At 41.1% G+C, this 16,280-nt stretch overlaps 1 protein-coding gene across 4 annotated transcripts; it reads right to left on the bottom strand.

Moving 5' to 3' along the window:
• Positions 1-5,490: 5,490 nt before the first annotated feature.
• On the bottom strand, positions 5,491-14,045 carry myb (v-myb avian myeloblastosis viral oncogene homolog). 4 transcript variants are annotated; one of them, XM_069514622.1, is made up of 16 exons: positions 13,869-14,045; positions 11,902-12,019; positions 11,630-11,701; positions 11,273-11,365; positions 9,987-10,207; positions 9,506-9,731; positions 9,347-9,415; positions 9,144-9,248; positions 8,538-8,804; positions 8,180-8,356; positions 7,777-7,895; positions 7,562-7,676; positions 7,377-7,472; positions 7,128-7,226; positions 6,880-6,963; positions 5,491-6,763 (listed from the first exon to the last, which is right to left on the bottom strand). In XM_069514622.1, exons 1-16 carry the CDS (start codon positions 14,033-14,035, stop codon positions 6,653-6,655), a joined length of 2,139 nt encoding a protein of 712 aa, XP_069370723.1. In that variant the 5' UTR covers positions 14,036-14,045; the 3' UTR covers positions 5,491-6,652. The 4 variants fall into 4 exon arrangements, with proteins under 4 accessions (XP_069370723.1, XP_069370722.1, XP_069370726.1 ...); XM_069514621.1 differs by having other exon boundaries at positions 5,491-6,766; XM_069514625.1 differs by lacking the exon at positions 8,180-8,356.
• Positions 14,046-16,280: the final 2,235 nt, after the last annotated feature.

Below are 16,280 nucleotides of genomic sequence, written 5' to 3' on the forward strand. Positions count from 1 at the left end.
GAGTCAGGAAACTGGGTGATAAACCTGACCACACATTCATCACCAGACGGCTGTGGGGATGCCTGTGTGTGTGTGATGATTTCGGTGAATGTGTGTGTTTGTGGTTATTTATAATATTCCTGTTTAGCTCATGACACCTGTCTCCATGAATTAGATTTACTTGCAGCATTGACAAATCTTTTATTTCTATTCATGTAGAATAAGTTGTAGAAAAAGCATCATGTTTTTATGAAGCCTCTCTGGTCTTTCTCTCACATACATTGGTTTATATGCTGTATGAAAACATGATGTACTTCTTTATACCTATTCTGAGCACAGATTTGACTTGAACATGATGCAGAAAACATATTCCTGAGGTGGTCAGACGCTATTTTAACAAAAACATTTGAGCACATTCTTTTCCAGTTCACATTACATCAGGTATGTATGTAACAATCTAAACAAACTAAACAAACAAAGCAAACAGGTGTCAGATAACTCGTGCTGAATTATCATCAGAGGTTATGAATATTCATAAGATAATATACATGCAATTTGTTAAAGGTACAGTGTGTAGAATTTTGTGATATCTAGTGTTGAAATTTCATGTTGCAGCTGAACACCCCTTCACACCCTCTCCTTCCAAACATGAAAAAGAACCTGTGGTAGCCTTTAATTGTCATACGAACTCAAAAGGTGTTTAGTTGGTCCAGTCTGGACTAATGTAAAAAACATGGCGGCCTCCGTAGAGAGAGTCCCCTGATGTAAATATGAAGTATTTAAATATAAATGGCCTTTTCTGGAGTAAAGAAAACTACAATTCATACAATTTAGATGAAATGAACTAGTGAAAACATCATGAGGATTACTCTATATTTAATTTTTGCCAATAGTTCCCTTTCACCTCAATCTTACACACTGGACCTTTAATATACCTGTATCATTTATGTATTGTAATTTTTCCACTTGAGTTTAGAGTCATAATCAAAACACAAAATCTCAACATTGGTCTGATGGACTAATGCTGATTTTATTTGTTTCTGAAGCTCGTTAATTAAAAATCTTTAGGGTTTGGACTGAATTTGAAGATGTCACCTTGGAATTTAATAAACTGATCACCATCTCTGACATTTTTTAAGAGCAAATGGTATAATCGATTGATAACAAAGGAAACAATTGCATTAAATGATGACGATCATTATTTTATTCTTCTTCCAAAACCTGTTGAAAAAATTACTTTGGAAATCTACATACGTAATCACCATGTTTACAACCATAAGTATGAATCTGATTGAGATGTAACAATATTTTCTTGTTTTTCTTCTCCACACCTTTCCCATATTTAGTCGTTGGTAATTACCTTCTTGGTCAGTCTTTTGTCAAATATCCAAACGTTTGTGTTTGTTTTGTTTTTATTGCTCTTTGACACCGTTGGCACTACTTCAGCAGCCCTGACCCACTTTTCCAAATGTTTACAGTTATTGTTATGGGCTATCTGCGGCAGGCACATTGCTCTATACATTTCGGTGCTGAAGAACAACAAACAAACGGCCAAGCGATTGGCAGCCAAATCTGGGGAGACAGTAACTGTTAGCGACGAGTCTAATCACCTCAGCAGCAGCTCTAACAGTCCCCATCTCTCTGTGGCTCTCTCTCTCCCTCTCTCTCTCGATGTGCTCACAACTTATCTCTCCACCCTCAGTCTCTCTTTCTACATGGCAGGGGTCTATCTGCTCAATCTGAGTGTTCTGGTTGTGTACATGTCTATGTATGCGTGTGTATGTGTGTTTTGTGATTGCGAGTCAATGGGTGCATGTGGCTCATGATGCACGCCGTCATTATGGCCGTCACGTGGCTGCAGACAAACTTGGACGTTTTGTGCACCTTTACCTCTATCTGCAAACGGACAACTGACAACAGACCCCCCCCCCCTTGAACTTTGGATCCCCCCCTCCTCACTTAAATAGACGAAAACATTTGATTGTAAACCAGATTATATAATGACATGTTAGAAATAATCCCATAATAATAATAATACATTTGACTTATAAAGTGCTTTGAATGATGTTCAGAGACACTTAAGATAATATGGCAAATAGCAAATAACTAAGAATATATAAATATAAAATATGCATAATTGAGCATTCAAATATGTCATATGTTAAATAATATGTATATGTGAATGTTAATATTTGAATGAAAGCCCTTGATAAAGTTTTAGAATATGTAATTCTTAAATCTGTACTTCACACACAGTCATAAAAGTGAAATACATTTTCTCTGTGCATAGTTGTATTTCTCATAATGTCCCAAATCTATACCATTAAAACAAGCTGTATTATTTACTGTGTAACTTCAATAGCACCTTTCTGACCCTTAACCCTATATTTCCTTATTTTGAATACATAACTTCTGGTGCAGTTTCTGTTGATGCAGAATAATATGTGGAAGGAGAACAGGCGGCTCTAGGTCCCCCAAGGTTTACCCCGTGTCAAACCCGGTGAACCCCTTTGTTTTTCTCTTTGTCTCTCTCTCTCTCTGTCTCTTCACCACTTGTCCTCTTCTTTGCCCCCAGCTCTTCTCATCACGGATGGGTAGGGTAGTTATCAGGCCCGGACAGCCCAGCCCAGCCCTCCTACCTGACCGCTGCCAGCAGGGAGCGGCTGCTCTTGCCATAGTATCTCCAACCACAACTGCACCCAGGGAATGGGGAAATCAGGCTAGAGTAATCTATGTAGGCCCAGAGCACGCTGGCCACCATGTGAGTGCATGAAGCGCGCGCGCGTGTGTTTTTGTGAGTATTCACGCGCGTGTACAGAAGCCCGCCACTTCTGCAACATCCGGCTATAAATCTATTGTGACACGTCAAACTGAATTTATGAGCCAATCTGCTTGCGACAGACATGTTTGATTTGAAAAGGGAAAGGAGGACCGATTTAAAAAAAAAAAAAAACAGTAGTGAGAGTGACATTTGGAGCTGAATGTTTCTCTAAAAACCCTTCATTAGAAATAAAAAAAACCTTTGAGAGCTGTTTACCCCCCTTGCAGCGGGGCTGCATGGGGTTATTCCCGCAGCTGACATCAGGAAAAAGGTGGGGTACACCCTGGACAGGTCACTAGTCTATCACACTTAGAGATAAGTATTCACACACACATTGGACAATTTATAGATTCAGATAAAGTCTCAATATGAGAATTAACCCTTTGCATTCGAAAACCTGCACCTTCATCAAGGTCCTGTCGTTTTTCTCTTATATATCTTACATTATAAAGTCTATACACCCTTGTTGTCATGGCAGCCTGTGTCAAAAGCAAAACCAGAATTTGAGTAGATCCAAGGATGCAAGTGGAGGCATCTCAGTCATCCCAAAGGAAAACACTACAGAGCCCATGTAGGGGCCTGTTTCAGTGACATCTGATCATTTTTGCATTTCATCCCAAGGAGCATTTACTTTTTTTCTTTTCTTTTATACTATTAAAGTGAATACACAGTAAATAGCATAAACACATTATTATTATTAATAATCCCTAATTAATTATAATGCACCTAAATGTAAAACTCAGCTGTCTTTGTCACCCTTTACATTCTGGATGCATTATAAGAAGGACTGAATGCTTGTTAAACAAGAGCACAGCCTTTTATGTGTTCATACTGTAAATATCTATTGGTTATTTAGTAAAGTCTGATGATTGCACTACTATTAATAACATGAACATGTTCCTTGTAAACTTTGCTAATTTGTCTCTTGATAAAAGGAGCAAATACTAAAGAGCTGTGAGTTTTATGGTTCAGTCAAAGAGATAATGTTTGTGTTTTTACTCTGTTGGGCTCAGTTTAAACCCTGACATCTATCCATCACCCTCTACACTACAGCATGTTGTGTCTTACAATATTCATCTGGGTCTATATTGTTTTTGCCAATAAAAAACCACACACACACACACACACACACACACACACACACACTTGCACAAAGGCAGCTGCCTTCACACTCAGTGGAAGCAGGTGTCTGTGAATCTCGTGGGGTTTGGGGTTTTCTCTTTTTTCTTTCTGGGTGCAGTAGAAGATGATGAAATTCCCAATGTGAAAGTCTGCTGCTTATTCTGGCCTCTGTCCACAAGACACTGACTCCCACACCCACCCACACACACCCACACATGCACAATTTTCACTATCATCTCTTTGCTATCAGTTTACACCATTAATGTTGCAATTTATGAATAGGATTTTATACTGTATAAGTTTCACTTGATGCAATAAGCACAACTGCACCCCTCAGGAAACTATTTCTGTAACAATGAACATCATTTCTGTTTATGTGTCCCTCTGAGACCCCCACTTGAGATGGGGAGCTATGTTTGAGGGCACTGTGGTGTATATATGTGAGGCGGGGGTGCAGGTTGGAGAGGAGGGGGGTTTAAATATAACTAAAAGTCTGGGCCCCTTGGCTTTCACAGCCTCACAGGAAAACAAGTCTCCCCCAAGAGACTGAACATGGACCTCATACAAGTGTGTGTTTTTGGAGAACAATGACTTTTTTGACTGTGCACAACTCTAAAATGTGTGTCAAGCTGGTTGTTAAAGGTTAAGTTTTTGCATAATAAAATCAAAGAAGCAAACTTCAAGCTAATTCATATATTTTATCTCACTCCCATGAAGCTGCAAAAATATTTTCTAAAGGTTATTCACCAAACTGAGAGAAAGAACAGGAGAAAGAACATTTATGCATCTGTTTTGACCTGAAGGTTTTCGGAAGTCTATTATTTATCTCGCTAAATCTGTATTTGAAATTGAATTTGGCTTCTAGTATTTTCTTGCTTGGAGAACGTTTTCAAAGATGACCAGTAAAGGAATTGAGACAACTTTTGGCATTGAGCCTTTATGAGTGGAAGAATACCATCAAGGACATTATGCCATTTGCAACTGCCACTGTTTTTTTGGTTGTTGTCTTTATTTATTACGCAATTCATATGTCATGTCATGTGTGCATGAATAAAAGGTAGAAAGAATAGTCACATGAGTAGTCCCCTTTATCCACACAAAAAAGGGGAACGGTTGAAAACATTTCCTTATTACCTTCACTGGCTGATAAAATTTAACAGGCATAGTAATTGACAGATTAGGAATTAAGTTTTACTATATGCTCTGCACAATACACAAAGCTTTGTGCCTGCAGATATGTGTGTGTGCATGTGTTGTAGAGGGGTGTGTGTGTGTGTGCGCGCGCAAGGGGGGGGGGCCCTTTCCAGCTGTCAAAAACATTTAAATATTATAAATTAAGCTATATTACACACTAGAGAGCAAACACTTCATTCACTTCAAACAGTAGATGGCTCCAGCCAATAGTGTGACTTCACTGTGCTATTTACACTGCGACTTAAACCACTGCAGGTTATTTGTGCAGGTTTTGACTCATAAAAGTTAAGTATATGTGACGCTGTTTGTCTTAGAGGGACCGCTTCAACGTATATATTATGTTAATGCAAATGATATGACACTGAACACAAGGCTGTATTAAAACAACACACTTTATTTAATAGGCAGTATAGAAAAGTATAAAAAAAACATCAGAACTTGGCATGTATAAATGCTTTTTTATAAAATCACTTTTGCTCAATAGCTAGTATAAAAACAAGGCATTAAAAACATGTAGAAACAAAAGATTGTCTGCTAAGTGTCTGAAATGGGCTACTGCAGTCAACACAATGCTGATTGAATATGCATTATATAAAAAAAGTACAAAACTATTCAAAGACATTACAACCACACATAAGTTTCAATCGGGCTTTTGTTTGTAGCATCATATAACACATCAGCGTGTAGAAGTCTTGGTTTGTTTATATGGAGAATATAAAACTCAAGTGCAGTTTGGTCTTACTTTTACTGGGTAAAAAGTAAACAGTAGTTCATTGAACATTGTTCGAATTCATAATTATACTATGCATATATATATATGTAGAAATAAAGGTGCCATCGTGGTCATCAGGTAATACTAATAAGTCTGGCCCCTTTTATTGTGACTCATTAATAATGACGTAAAAACAGACGTAGCTTCTCTCGCTCAGTAGTTCAGGGTTAAAAAAAAAGGTGGCACAGAGCAAACACTTGAAATTTTTAGTAGACCCATTATATCCTATTTAACGACAAAAAAAAAGCAACAGAGAAGTTTCAGAGGTCAGTTTTATGCCTTTAGATATATACGATAATGCTAATAGGGCTTTAAATACTTAACTTAACAACACTGCTCTGTCGGCCAATTGGGAAAGAAAAGAAAAAAACATCAGAAAGTCATCATAAAAACAAAAGAAATAAATTAATTAACTTGTTCTTTATATTAATATAAAAATTCGGAATTATTAATACAGCCCAACGCAAATTATATAGTCACCATATCCCATTTATAATACATAACATCCATAATGATACAATGACGAGACCAAAAGTGATAGGATGAACATTTATAAAAAAAAAAAAGAAACCCAAATCAAATTCTATGCAAAAGACATAAAAAAGAGTCATAGTCTTTGGTTGGTTGAAATCCAACAAGTGTGAGTGTAAAAACATGGCATAGAGCCTCTCCCAACTGTTGTACCACAACAAATATGAAACCCGCCACGCTGCGTCCAGCGCACTGAGTGTTGATGTTTCCAGATAAACACGTGTCACATGTGTCTACATGACCAGTGTCCTTGTAGGATAAGTGTTAATGTACTTGTGGCTCTGCTCTGACGCCAGAACGTGCTCCTCTGTTTTCCCACAGGTCGCCTGCTCCCAGGTACTGAGCTGCTGTTGGTAAAGGATGAGAGACGAATATGAGTTTTTATAGCGAATACGGAATTACTGCGGGTTTTGTTCCATTTATACGAATAAGTGGTTATAAATGCAAAAAATATACAGACCTGTAGTGGGCTGCCCAGGGCTCTGCGAGGGACGGCGTAGGTTTTGTGTCCTTCTTCACTCAATAATGAGCTTGTAAGTAGGTCCTGAATGAAAATGCAAAACACATGTCAGCAACAAGTCGAACTACCTCAAGCAAAGGGAGATGGATTTAACATATTTTAAGCTGTTAAGTGTTGTATGTGTGATCAGGGACATTTTCCCATAAGCAAACATGCACTGTGGTGTTAAAGGTCAAATGTAAACTTACAGGTACTTCCTGTGCAGGGCCGTTGGGGGAGAAGAGCTGCGTGTGAAGGTCTTGTGCTTCCCATTGCATACATGGGCTCCTCTCACATGGGGATTCCACCTATGAGCCAAAACACATCATGGTCACATAAAGTACGAAATTAAAACTAAAATTATTTACTTGCACATGCTACAGGGCCTCAAATGTAAACAAGTTAACTGTTCTTGTTTCTTTTGCTTTAATGACATGAAAAAAATGAAACTAAATTACCTCTTGTTTTATCTTCTTCAGAGGAGGCTGCTCGATGGCACACTCCATCGGCTCCTGTTTGATGAAGTTGACCAACTGCTGCTCCGGTTGGATATTCTGGAAGAGAGACAAACCTCCAGTAAGTCTCAGCCAAACTACAGCAAATACAACAGTAGTTTAGAAATTACTTTATAGGTTTCTCTTACCAGTAGTTTGAGGGGTCCGTACTTGGCTTCCTGCAGAGCCAGAGCCGATCTGAATGGCGTGGGTGTGCGAGGTGACGACTCCATGATAGAACGACAAATGTTTGGAGTTCTGAACCTAAGATAAGAGAGAGAGAGAGAGAGAGAAAGCTGTTAAAAACCTCACAGGGGAAACATCTGCATCATGTAATTTTAAAAGATTAGAGACAGCCGCTTACATTTCATTCTCTTTCTGTGGCCTGATCGAGGGGTCGATCTGAGGCTTGGACTCCACGGTTGAGTTCATGGGTAAGCTGTCGTTGTCCGAGTGTTCAGGGCTCATCGACTGGCTGAGAAACTGTGAAAATAAAGGATGGGAGATGATCAATCAACGAGGTCTGACAGATTGGGTTTTAGAGAATAATAATAACAACCTGGTGGATCACGCGAGCACACTTAAATTGAACACTACAGAGATGGAGAGGGAGGAAAGAGTGCTCCGTTGAAAGATGATTTATAGATGGAATGATTGAAAGATGGAAGTTACGAGCAGAAACACTAATTCTGAATGATTGGTTGCTGTCATTGGATGGCAGTTTGGTGATTGGATGGATTCTGACCATGTTTGGCTACGTTAACTACCTGTGAGGGCGAAAAGGGAAGATTTCTGACTGGCGAAGGCTTGGGAGTGGAGCAGATGAAACCAGCCCATGCATCGTGAGCAGTTCTCGAGCCCTGATTGGGCGAGACCCTGTCTGTTCTGAGAGTGCTCCTATCCATGAGCTCACTGGCAGTGGCCTCACCCAATGAGGAGAGGCTCTGGGGGAAAGGGTGGGTAAAATAGGGGTCAAGGCCGACTGCTGGGAACTATTTTTCGTTGCTTACTACTGAGCTAACCTTTTTTTTCATCTGGACACATGTAACACAAATATGAACAGAATTAACTTAAAGCCTGAGGACAAATGAAAACTCACTTTTAATACATAAAGCAGATACTTACTGAATCAATGACAGATTCCATGAACTCTGGAAGAGTATTTGAGAACGTTGGGCTACTGTGATGACTGTTGCTGTTGTTGTTGTTGTTATTGTTGCTGCTGCTGTTGGTATGGGCGCGTGCTGCTGAGGCGCTCTCCTCTGGTAGGCAGCTCTGGTCGAGGGGCAGGGCGGGGGCAGCAGCCTGGTGATGAGGTAGCAACAGAGCCAAACCCTCTGGGCTGTTGGTCAGGGAGCTCTGGCTGGCCCAGCTTGGATAGGGCAAAGTCATCTGGAGGACAAAAAACGAACAGAAAGATTGAGGAGCCGGAAATAACTGAGAACATGAGCAGCATAAGAGTACAAGTGAGAAAATTCAAGCAAAATCGTACAGGAAGGAGAAAGGGAACTTTAATGTCAAGGGTGGGTGACAGAAGTGTAAAGTGGAAGGTTGCACAAGGGGTCACACACACACACACACACACACAAAAGCGGTGATAAGGTCCTATTTCATCACTTCAGCAGAAACAGACCCCCCAGATGTTTCCTCCTCCTTCAGTCAAACATACACATCCAACCACTGTCCTTAAAGCCAGAGTCACACGCACAAACGCACGCACACATGACTCACTGGTAGTGATGGTTGGCCTCTCAGCTCATTTTCTGTTGACATGAGCAGCAGTTCGATCTCTTTCACCCTCTGCTCCTTCTCAGGATCCTCCTCACCATAGTGTCTCTAAGAGAAGAAGACAGATTTAAGTGCCTATTCAGTCATCGTCAATCAATCTTAGCTTGTTCCCTCAATTACACTGCGTTTAGTTGCTTTTCTTTTACCTGTATAGCAGCGGTCCCATGCGGGGGAATGTTCAGGATGTTCAAATGCAAGGCCATGGGGAAAGGCACCTGAAACAAATCACATGAATGAATCTCCTGCCGCTACGTCATTCAATTTTCCTGCTGCCATTCCGAGTGTTACTTTAAAAACCCACTCACCCTGTGTGTGTTGGAGATGTACGTGTAGTTGTGCGGCGACAGGGGAGGCAGCTGTGCTTGACTGGGCGAGTGAGGGAAACCCATGATGTGATTGGTGGTCTTGATGTAGCCGTGACCGAGGGAGAGTGAGGAGCTGCTGTTCTTGGATGCACTCTGGAGGTAGCCCTCCTGTTCCACCTTTCGCCTCATAGTGGAGTTCCAGTGGTTCTTAATGGCGTTGTCAGTCCTGAATGGAACATAATAACTTACAGGTTATTGATTATAGAATTGATCAGTACAGAGTTATTACAATCGTTTAACGACAGCATCATTGATTCTTCCTTTATTCTGTAATCCTATTCAGTCCTGTCTTTCAAAACAAGGGGAATACTTCCTGTATTCACACATCCATCTTATTTCATGCTCTGTGCTTTTCTCATGTGCTTCTTCTGTGTCTTCGCCTAGCAAGCTTCTAATCTTTCCACTTTTTTCTCTGCCTCACCTGCCAGGGAGCAGCTTTGCGATCTCTGCCCAGCGATTGCCCAGCTTCTCATGCGCCTGGTAGATAATTCTGTCCTCCTCCTCGGTCCACGACGTCTTCTTCACCTCCGGATTCAGGTGGTTGTGCCAGCGCTCGCGGCACTGCTTGCCGATCCGCCCCTTCAGGTGCTTGGCGATCACCGACCAGCGCTTGGCTCCGTACTTCTGGACCAACTCGATCACCTGGGGTGCACATGTTTGTGTGTGTGTTGGGAGGGGGGGGGGTCAAAAGAGGAAAGGCAAGAGGGTAGGAGGAAGAGTGTTGAAAGGGAAGAGAAGTGAATGATGGCAGACAGGCATGAGCAAAGAGGAAGGAAGGAGCAATAACAGGGAGGAGAGGGAGAAGTACAAAGAAAGAAAAATAAAAAGGTAGAGAAGTGAAAGGTGAATTGGAGGTAGAGTAGATGGGATAAACAGAAAATGAAAAGAAAGACTCGTTAGTTTCTCCATATAAATCTCAGACAGCCATATATTGTATCACTGGACACATCCCCTCTCCTTCTTTTCTTTCCTCTCCTCCCTCCTTCCCTCTTTCTTTATCTCTCCACTTTGAGGAGGTGATAGAGAACACCTGCTTGGGGAGCACTGAGGGAGTTTCCAGTGGAACGTTAGCCGCTCTGCTAATCATTACAGCGGCATCTGGGTGGAAATATAACTCCTTCAGACTAGTTCAATAAATACACTGCACAGTTTGGAGGACTAAACACATTTCTTGTTGGGTAAGGGCAACTTTTCAGGAAACCAAAAATGTGCAACAGCGGCAAAGCACTTGCTTCAGAATAGTTGTCTTAATCACACAGGAACATAAAGAAATAGGTTTATTTTTTCCCGCCTGAATGGCCCTTGATTGTTTCCTGTGTTTGTCTTCAACTCTGTTACTCTAAAGTTAACAAACCCTGGTGTTAAAGGTCATCAATGATGACTGTCCAGAGAGAAGCATCTTCACGTGAAGAGTGTAGGAATAACCACTAAACTGATTTCTACCAAACTTGGTGGAGGGACGAATCCGCCATTAAATTTGGTTGCAAATGCTGATGAAGTGGTGGATCCAAGATTTTATCCTTTCACTTTCTTTCTCAATTTTCTTTTTCTTCCATCTACAAGAACCAGAATATCATGAGTCAATTGTTTGGCCTTGGTGGAGGTATGTGCCCTACTGAGTAACTGTGCTCCCTAACCGTAACAAACACTTTCATGTGTCATCCATAAAGGACAGTGTGGCCTGTTTCTAAAAAGATGTTTTCTTACCCTCTGGTCCTCCTCTTTAGTCCATGGCCCCTTGATGAGTTCTGGGTTCAACACCTTCTGCCACCGATGCTGACACTGCACATCTGTACGATTCTGGTAAGTCAGAGAGCAAGGGAATTAATTATCATTTGTATCCTATGGGAGGTCAAACGCATATGTATGTATGAATATATATATATATATATACTATAAATTAGCAGAAGTGCTCACAGAGAACTGGCAGAAATAGAGCAAAAACCTCCTAGTTTGTCACTGCAAGACTGTGTTGTCAGATTTTGTTTACATTTATGTTAACTTCCCTGTCTCTGTAAGCCTGTGTGTAAATAGTATGTGCATGCCCACAGATCCGCTACTTACAGTTAACAAGCTTGCGATGAGTTTCCAGTCTTCTGATCCGTGAAGCTCAACAAGTTTCTTCAACTTCTCATCCTGAAATAAAGCACATGTAGCACTTTGTTAGATATAAATGATGTTGCTGCAAACAAATACATCATCCACAGCACTTTTAAAAGGAGCATAACGGTCAGCAAATGTGGTTTGACAAGATTTTGATAAAAAAAAAAAAAGGTTGCCAGGTTTGTGGGGACTGATCTCAAGCATGTTGTATGGCATCTTTAATGTGTGTGTACCTCTTCTCGTGTCCAGCGCGTTTTGCCGAGGTGGCGTTTCCCTGCCTTGGCCATTGATCCATCATAATCATGTTCATACATCTCGGTCTCCTCCTCATCCTCCTCACTGCTGTAAACACTGCACGCACAGAGAGAGAGAGCATATTAAAAAAGAGGTGGTGGCTGTGTAGAAAAGAACTGTGAAAGGCAAATAAAAGCACAATAAGTACTTGTCTACTTCCAAACTACTCCCTAATCATCTCCTTGCAGAGTGCATAAAGAACTCTGCCCACTCTTGAACTCATCAGGTGTCAACACAGACAGAACCAGTCATTCTTGAAGGTTTGGGTGCAGACGGGCTGTTCGCCAAGACACCCACAAGGGGGGAGAGAGAGAGAGCGAATGAGAGAGAGAACAGCCAGTGGGAGGGAGGGGGGGTATGGATGAACAGGTTCCAATGTTTTTAGTTTCCACAGATACTGGGATTGGCACATGCAATCATAATTTCATGACCCTTGCGTGTTCAGACCTGCAGTGGCTTTGTACAGCACTGTTAGGCACACACACACACAGACTCACACGTTTTTTAACCAATCAGAATGTAGAGAGTGCGCAAGGTGGAAGTTAGGTAGGGTTCAGTGCAACAGGTGAACAGGAACCCCACTGAGGTGAGTGTGCGTGTGTGTGTGTGTGTGTGTGTGTGCCTGTGTGTGTGTGTGTGTGTGTGTGTGTGTGTGTGTGTGTGTGTGTGTGTGTGTGCAAGATATTTAATGTGGATTATCTTCTCAACAACAGCCATGACCATATGGAGAATAAAAGCTGCAAAGAAGATTCAAATAAATAAGTAAAAACATACCCTTGTGTATTTCAGAATTAAAAACAAAATGTAATATATATGTATATATACATATTTCTTCTATAATAACAATTTATGACTTCCAAAAAAATTCTTTACAGAAAAAGCCATTATAGTGTTTACAAACGAGGAAATAAAACACGATGAATACAGTCAACTCTAAAATATGACCAATTAAAACACCATGACTACTTCGGTTGAGACACTTCCCTCAAACTCTCCTCAGGTTTCCTGCATGAGAATAAACCAATAATCCAACTGTTGCTACAACTACAGTCCAACTTGATGCTTCATTCAGTAACTTTACGATGCCCTTTTCACGGTGAGCACGTTAAACAAATAGATTCCCCTTCAGTACAGTCTGCGAAGAGGGGGGACGCTCGTGCAGCGTCCTCTCGAGACAAGTGCACGCTGAGGACGCTGTGAGAGCGCAGTTTCCCAAAGAAGTGCGAGCGTCCATCTGGAACAACATTCAGCTCCAACACCATCCACATGAGCCGTTTAGATTCTCGTATAAGTCCAAAGCTTATTAGAAAGTGAAAATAAACACCATGTGTCAGTGTGGGTCGCTGAGGATGTGATCCCCCCCCCCCCCCCACAGAACATGATAAAATACATTTTCAAAAACTTCACAAACTTCAATTCTAACATGTGAGATCGCTCGTTGCAAAAGTGCACGAGTGTGTTCTTGGTTTTCGTCCACGCGCCGTGGAAGTGCACAAACGTGGCACGCGCCTGTCCACCCGCCTAATGCCTATAATGAGTGTGCATGTGTGTGTATATGCATGCATGCATGTGTGTGTGTATGCGCGTGTGTGTGTGTGAGGCTCTTTTCTTTCTGTGCACTGACAGCAGCGACGAGGGCACATGCCAGATGACTACCACCTGTCATGAGCGCGCGAGCGAGGACCCCCGCACCACCGCTCCGCTTTAACGGGACAAAAACCAAACACAACTCCGCAAACACGACAACAGCAACCACACGAAACACACAAATACGCGATCGAAGAATCACACGCTGACAACAACGTGCGCCTTTTACGCGTCAACCTCGCGTCTCCAGGAGCAACGAGAGGAACAAAGTAGATCCACAGCGGATGAGAGAAATAAAGTTGTGTGTGTTTGAACGTACCTGTTTCTCGGCCGCCGGGCCATGTTGTAGAAGTGTGTGTGTCTGTGCGTGTGTGTTTGTGTGTGTGTGTGTGCAGGTTGGAGCTCTGACTGACTTGTCCCGGCAGCAGCAGGTTGACATTCATTTAAACTGCGGAGCCTCCGCCGCTGCTCCTCCTCCTCGAGCATCCCGGTCACTTTGGCGCTCCGCAAGTGCGCCTGCGCCAAGTTGAGCGTTTCAAACCCGTCGGACACTTGCATTTTGGAGAAAAGTTGATTTCTCACATGGAAGTTAACGTGTTCAAGTGTTGGGCGAGGACAGATCAACTCAGCAGTGCGACTAGAGTAACGATTGCATTTATATGAAAAATAGCTTCATATAAATCAATTCTAATAAAATACTTTAATGCAAGTATGAAACCCTATTCTCCATGTATTGGTAGTTTTAAAGTTCTTAACAATTGCCACATCGAAATATTACAATAGCTACAAATCCAGTGGCTGTGTAGGCAAGGCAAGTTTACATGTATTGCACATTTCAATAACAAGGCAATTCACGTGCTTTTATCAAAGTACTTTACATGAAATTCAAAAGACATCATGAAAAAAAAGTAAAGAAAGAAGCATTTTAAAAAGAGATTTTAAAGAGTTGCATAGATAATTGGGTTTAAATGTATAATTGCACAGCATGTGTTTTTTGTTTTTATGAGGCGGAGTCCTTTGTAGACTTGATTTTTGAAAACTTCTATATAAATCATGTTTATTCTGGTTATTATACTATAGAATTAAAACAAGTATATAAAGAAAAGAGTGAAAGTAACATTGCAGTGTAAGAAATTACTAATATTTTATATAATAATAAGCGAGGCAAAAACAGGAAATCACTTAAAAGAACTAAAGCTGCAAGGGTGTAACATGCTGTCAATGGCTATGAGTCAGTTGAAAGTGGTTAGAGTATTTTAATTGCTTTAAGAATTACTCTGTACGGAGCTGGTGTGTTCCAAGTGCATGCAACGAAAAAGTAACGAGGCGTCTGTGAATGCAGCACAGCCCTCTACAGTGTCCTCCACGCTGAAGGCGCGTTTTGCTCGTCCGTCAGCGCTAAAAACTTTTCGTGAATAAGTTCTTCTGGAAAGCAGAAGGAAACGCAGCTTGTGTCTTGACAATCTATTCGATGGCCGATTTTTTTGCTGTTGTTTTTTTACACGTGAAGTTGTGCTGCGTGTAGAGTCCCCTCTGGTGACCCAGATAACATCCAGATGTTTCTAAGTGATAATAAAAACAAACACAACAACACTTTGCCTTATCCCTTCTCTTATCGTCCAAAAGATCCTTTGTGCTCGTGTAGACAAAGACAGTTAAAGAAATGTGCACGGGCACTTCAGCTCTATGCTTGTGAGTGGATTTATTGCACTAATAATAATCATAAAGGGCAAGCTGAGTGATGTACCCAACTTGTTCCTCAAGTTTCATTTTGACTTTCTTTATTCACCCTGTATGAGTTAATTCTTAACAGGCCACATATAAATAAGGAACAAGTTCAGCCTGTTATTCCCAGCAACTCTCTTTTAATAATGAGAAGTTAAAACTGCTCTCCTGTCTTGTATTTATGGAACTGTCCAGCCTGTAACCATTAGTATTTTGTTTTGGTTGAGTTCTCCATCCTCCCTGTGCCGAGACTGTAGTCGATGAACCATTCATTGCAGGGAGGAGGAGGAGGGGGGTTAATACTTTATAAATGTGTCTTCTTATTGTATTAGTTCCTCCATACGCGACCGTATTGTCCTCGTCACTTGTAATTACTATCGGCCCAGACCAGCCTATTGTCCCAGGGCAGTCATCATAATAGTGGCCTGATAAAGACACACACACACACACACACACACACACACACACTGCACATTTTCCTATTTTATGCCCAAGCGTGGACAGAGTGATCACTGAAGTGAAGCACTTAGAAAGGAAAAGGACGATTTGTGCTTGGGCTTAAATAGATAGATACTTGGATCTATCTATCTAAATGAAATGCAGTTTTAAGAATATAGTATGATAAAAAACATTTTTTTTGCTGTTATTATGTTTTTAGCTTTAAGTCTTTAAGTGCTGCTTCTCAACTGCTGACTTGTGATATGATGGTTGCCAGGCTCTTATCACCTGCAAACCTGCACCTTCAAATCCTATACAAACCTATGCACACAGACATTGTTGCAGTCTTTTTTGCCTGAAAGATGCAGCACTTCTGATATTTATTTTATCAAATGTTAATTATATGAAAAGTTGACCCATGCAGAGAGAAAAATAGGTCAGGAAAATATAAACCAGCACAATGTAATAGACCACTCTCATGTATGATCAGTATTTTCACATTTGTCTTTAGTTTTCTCCACAGGCCCTACATGTGTGTTTTCCCTCGAGGATAGCATTAAAAAACCAG

The sequence above is a fragment of the Paralichthys olivaceus genome, chromosome 19 (assembly GCF_024713975.1).
Source record: "Paralichthys olivaceus isolate ysfri-2021 chromosome 19, ASM2471397v2, whole genome shotgun sequence".
Classification (NCBI taxonomy): Eukaryota; Metazoa; Chordata; class Actinopteri; order Pleuronectiformes; family Paralichthyidae; genus Paralichthys; species Paralichthys olivaceus.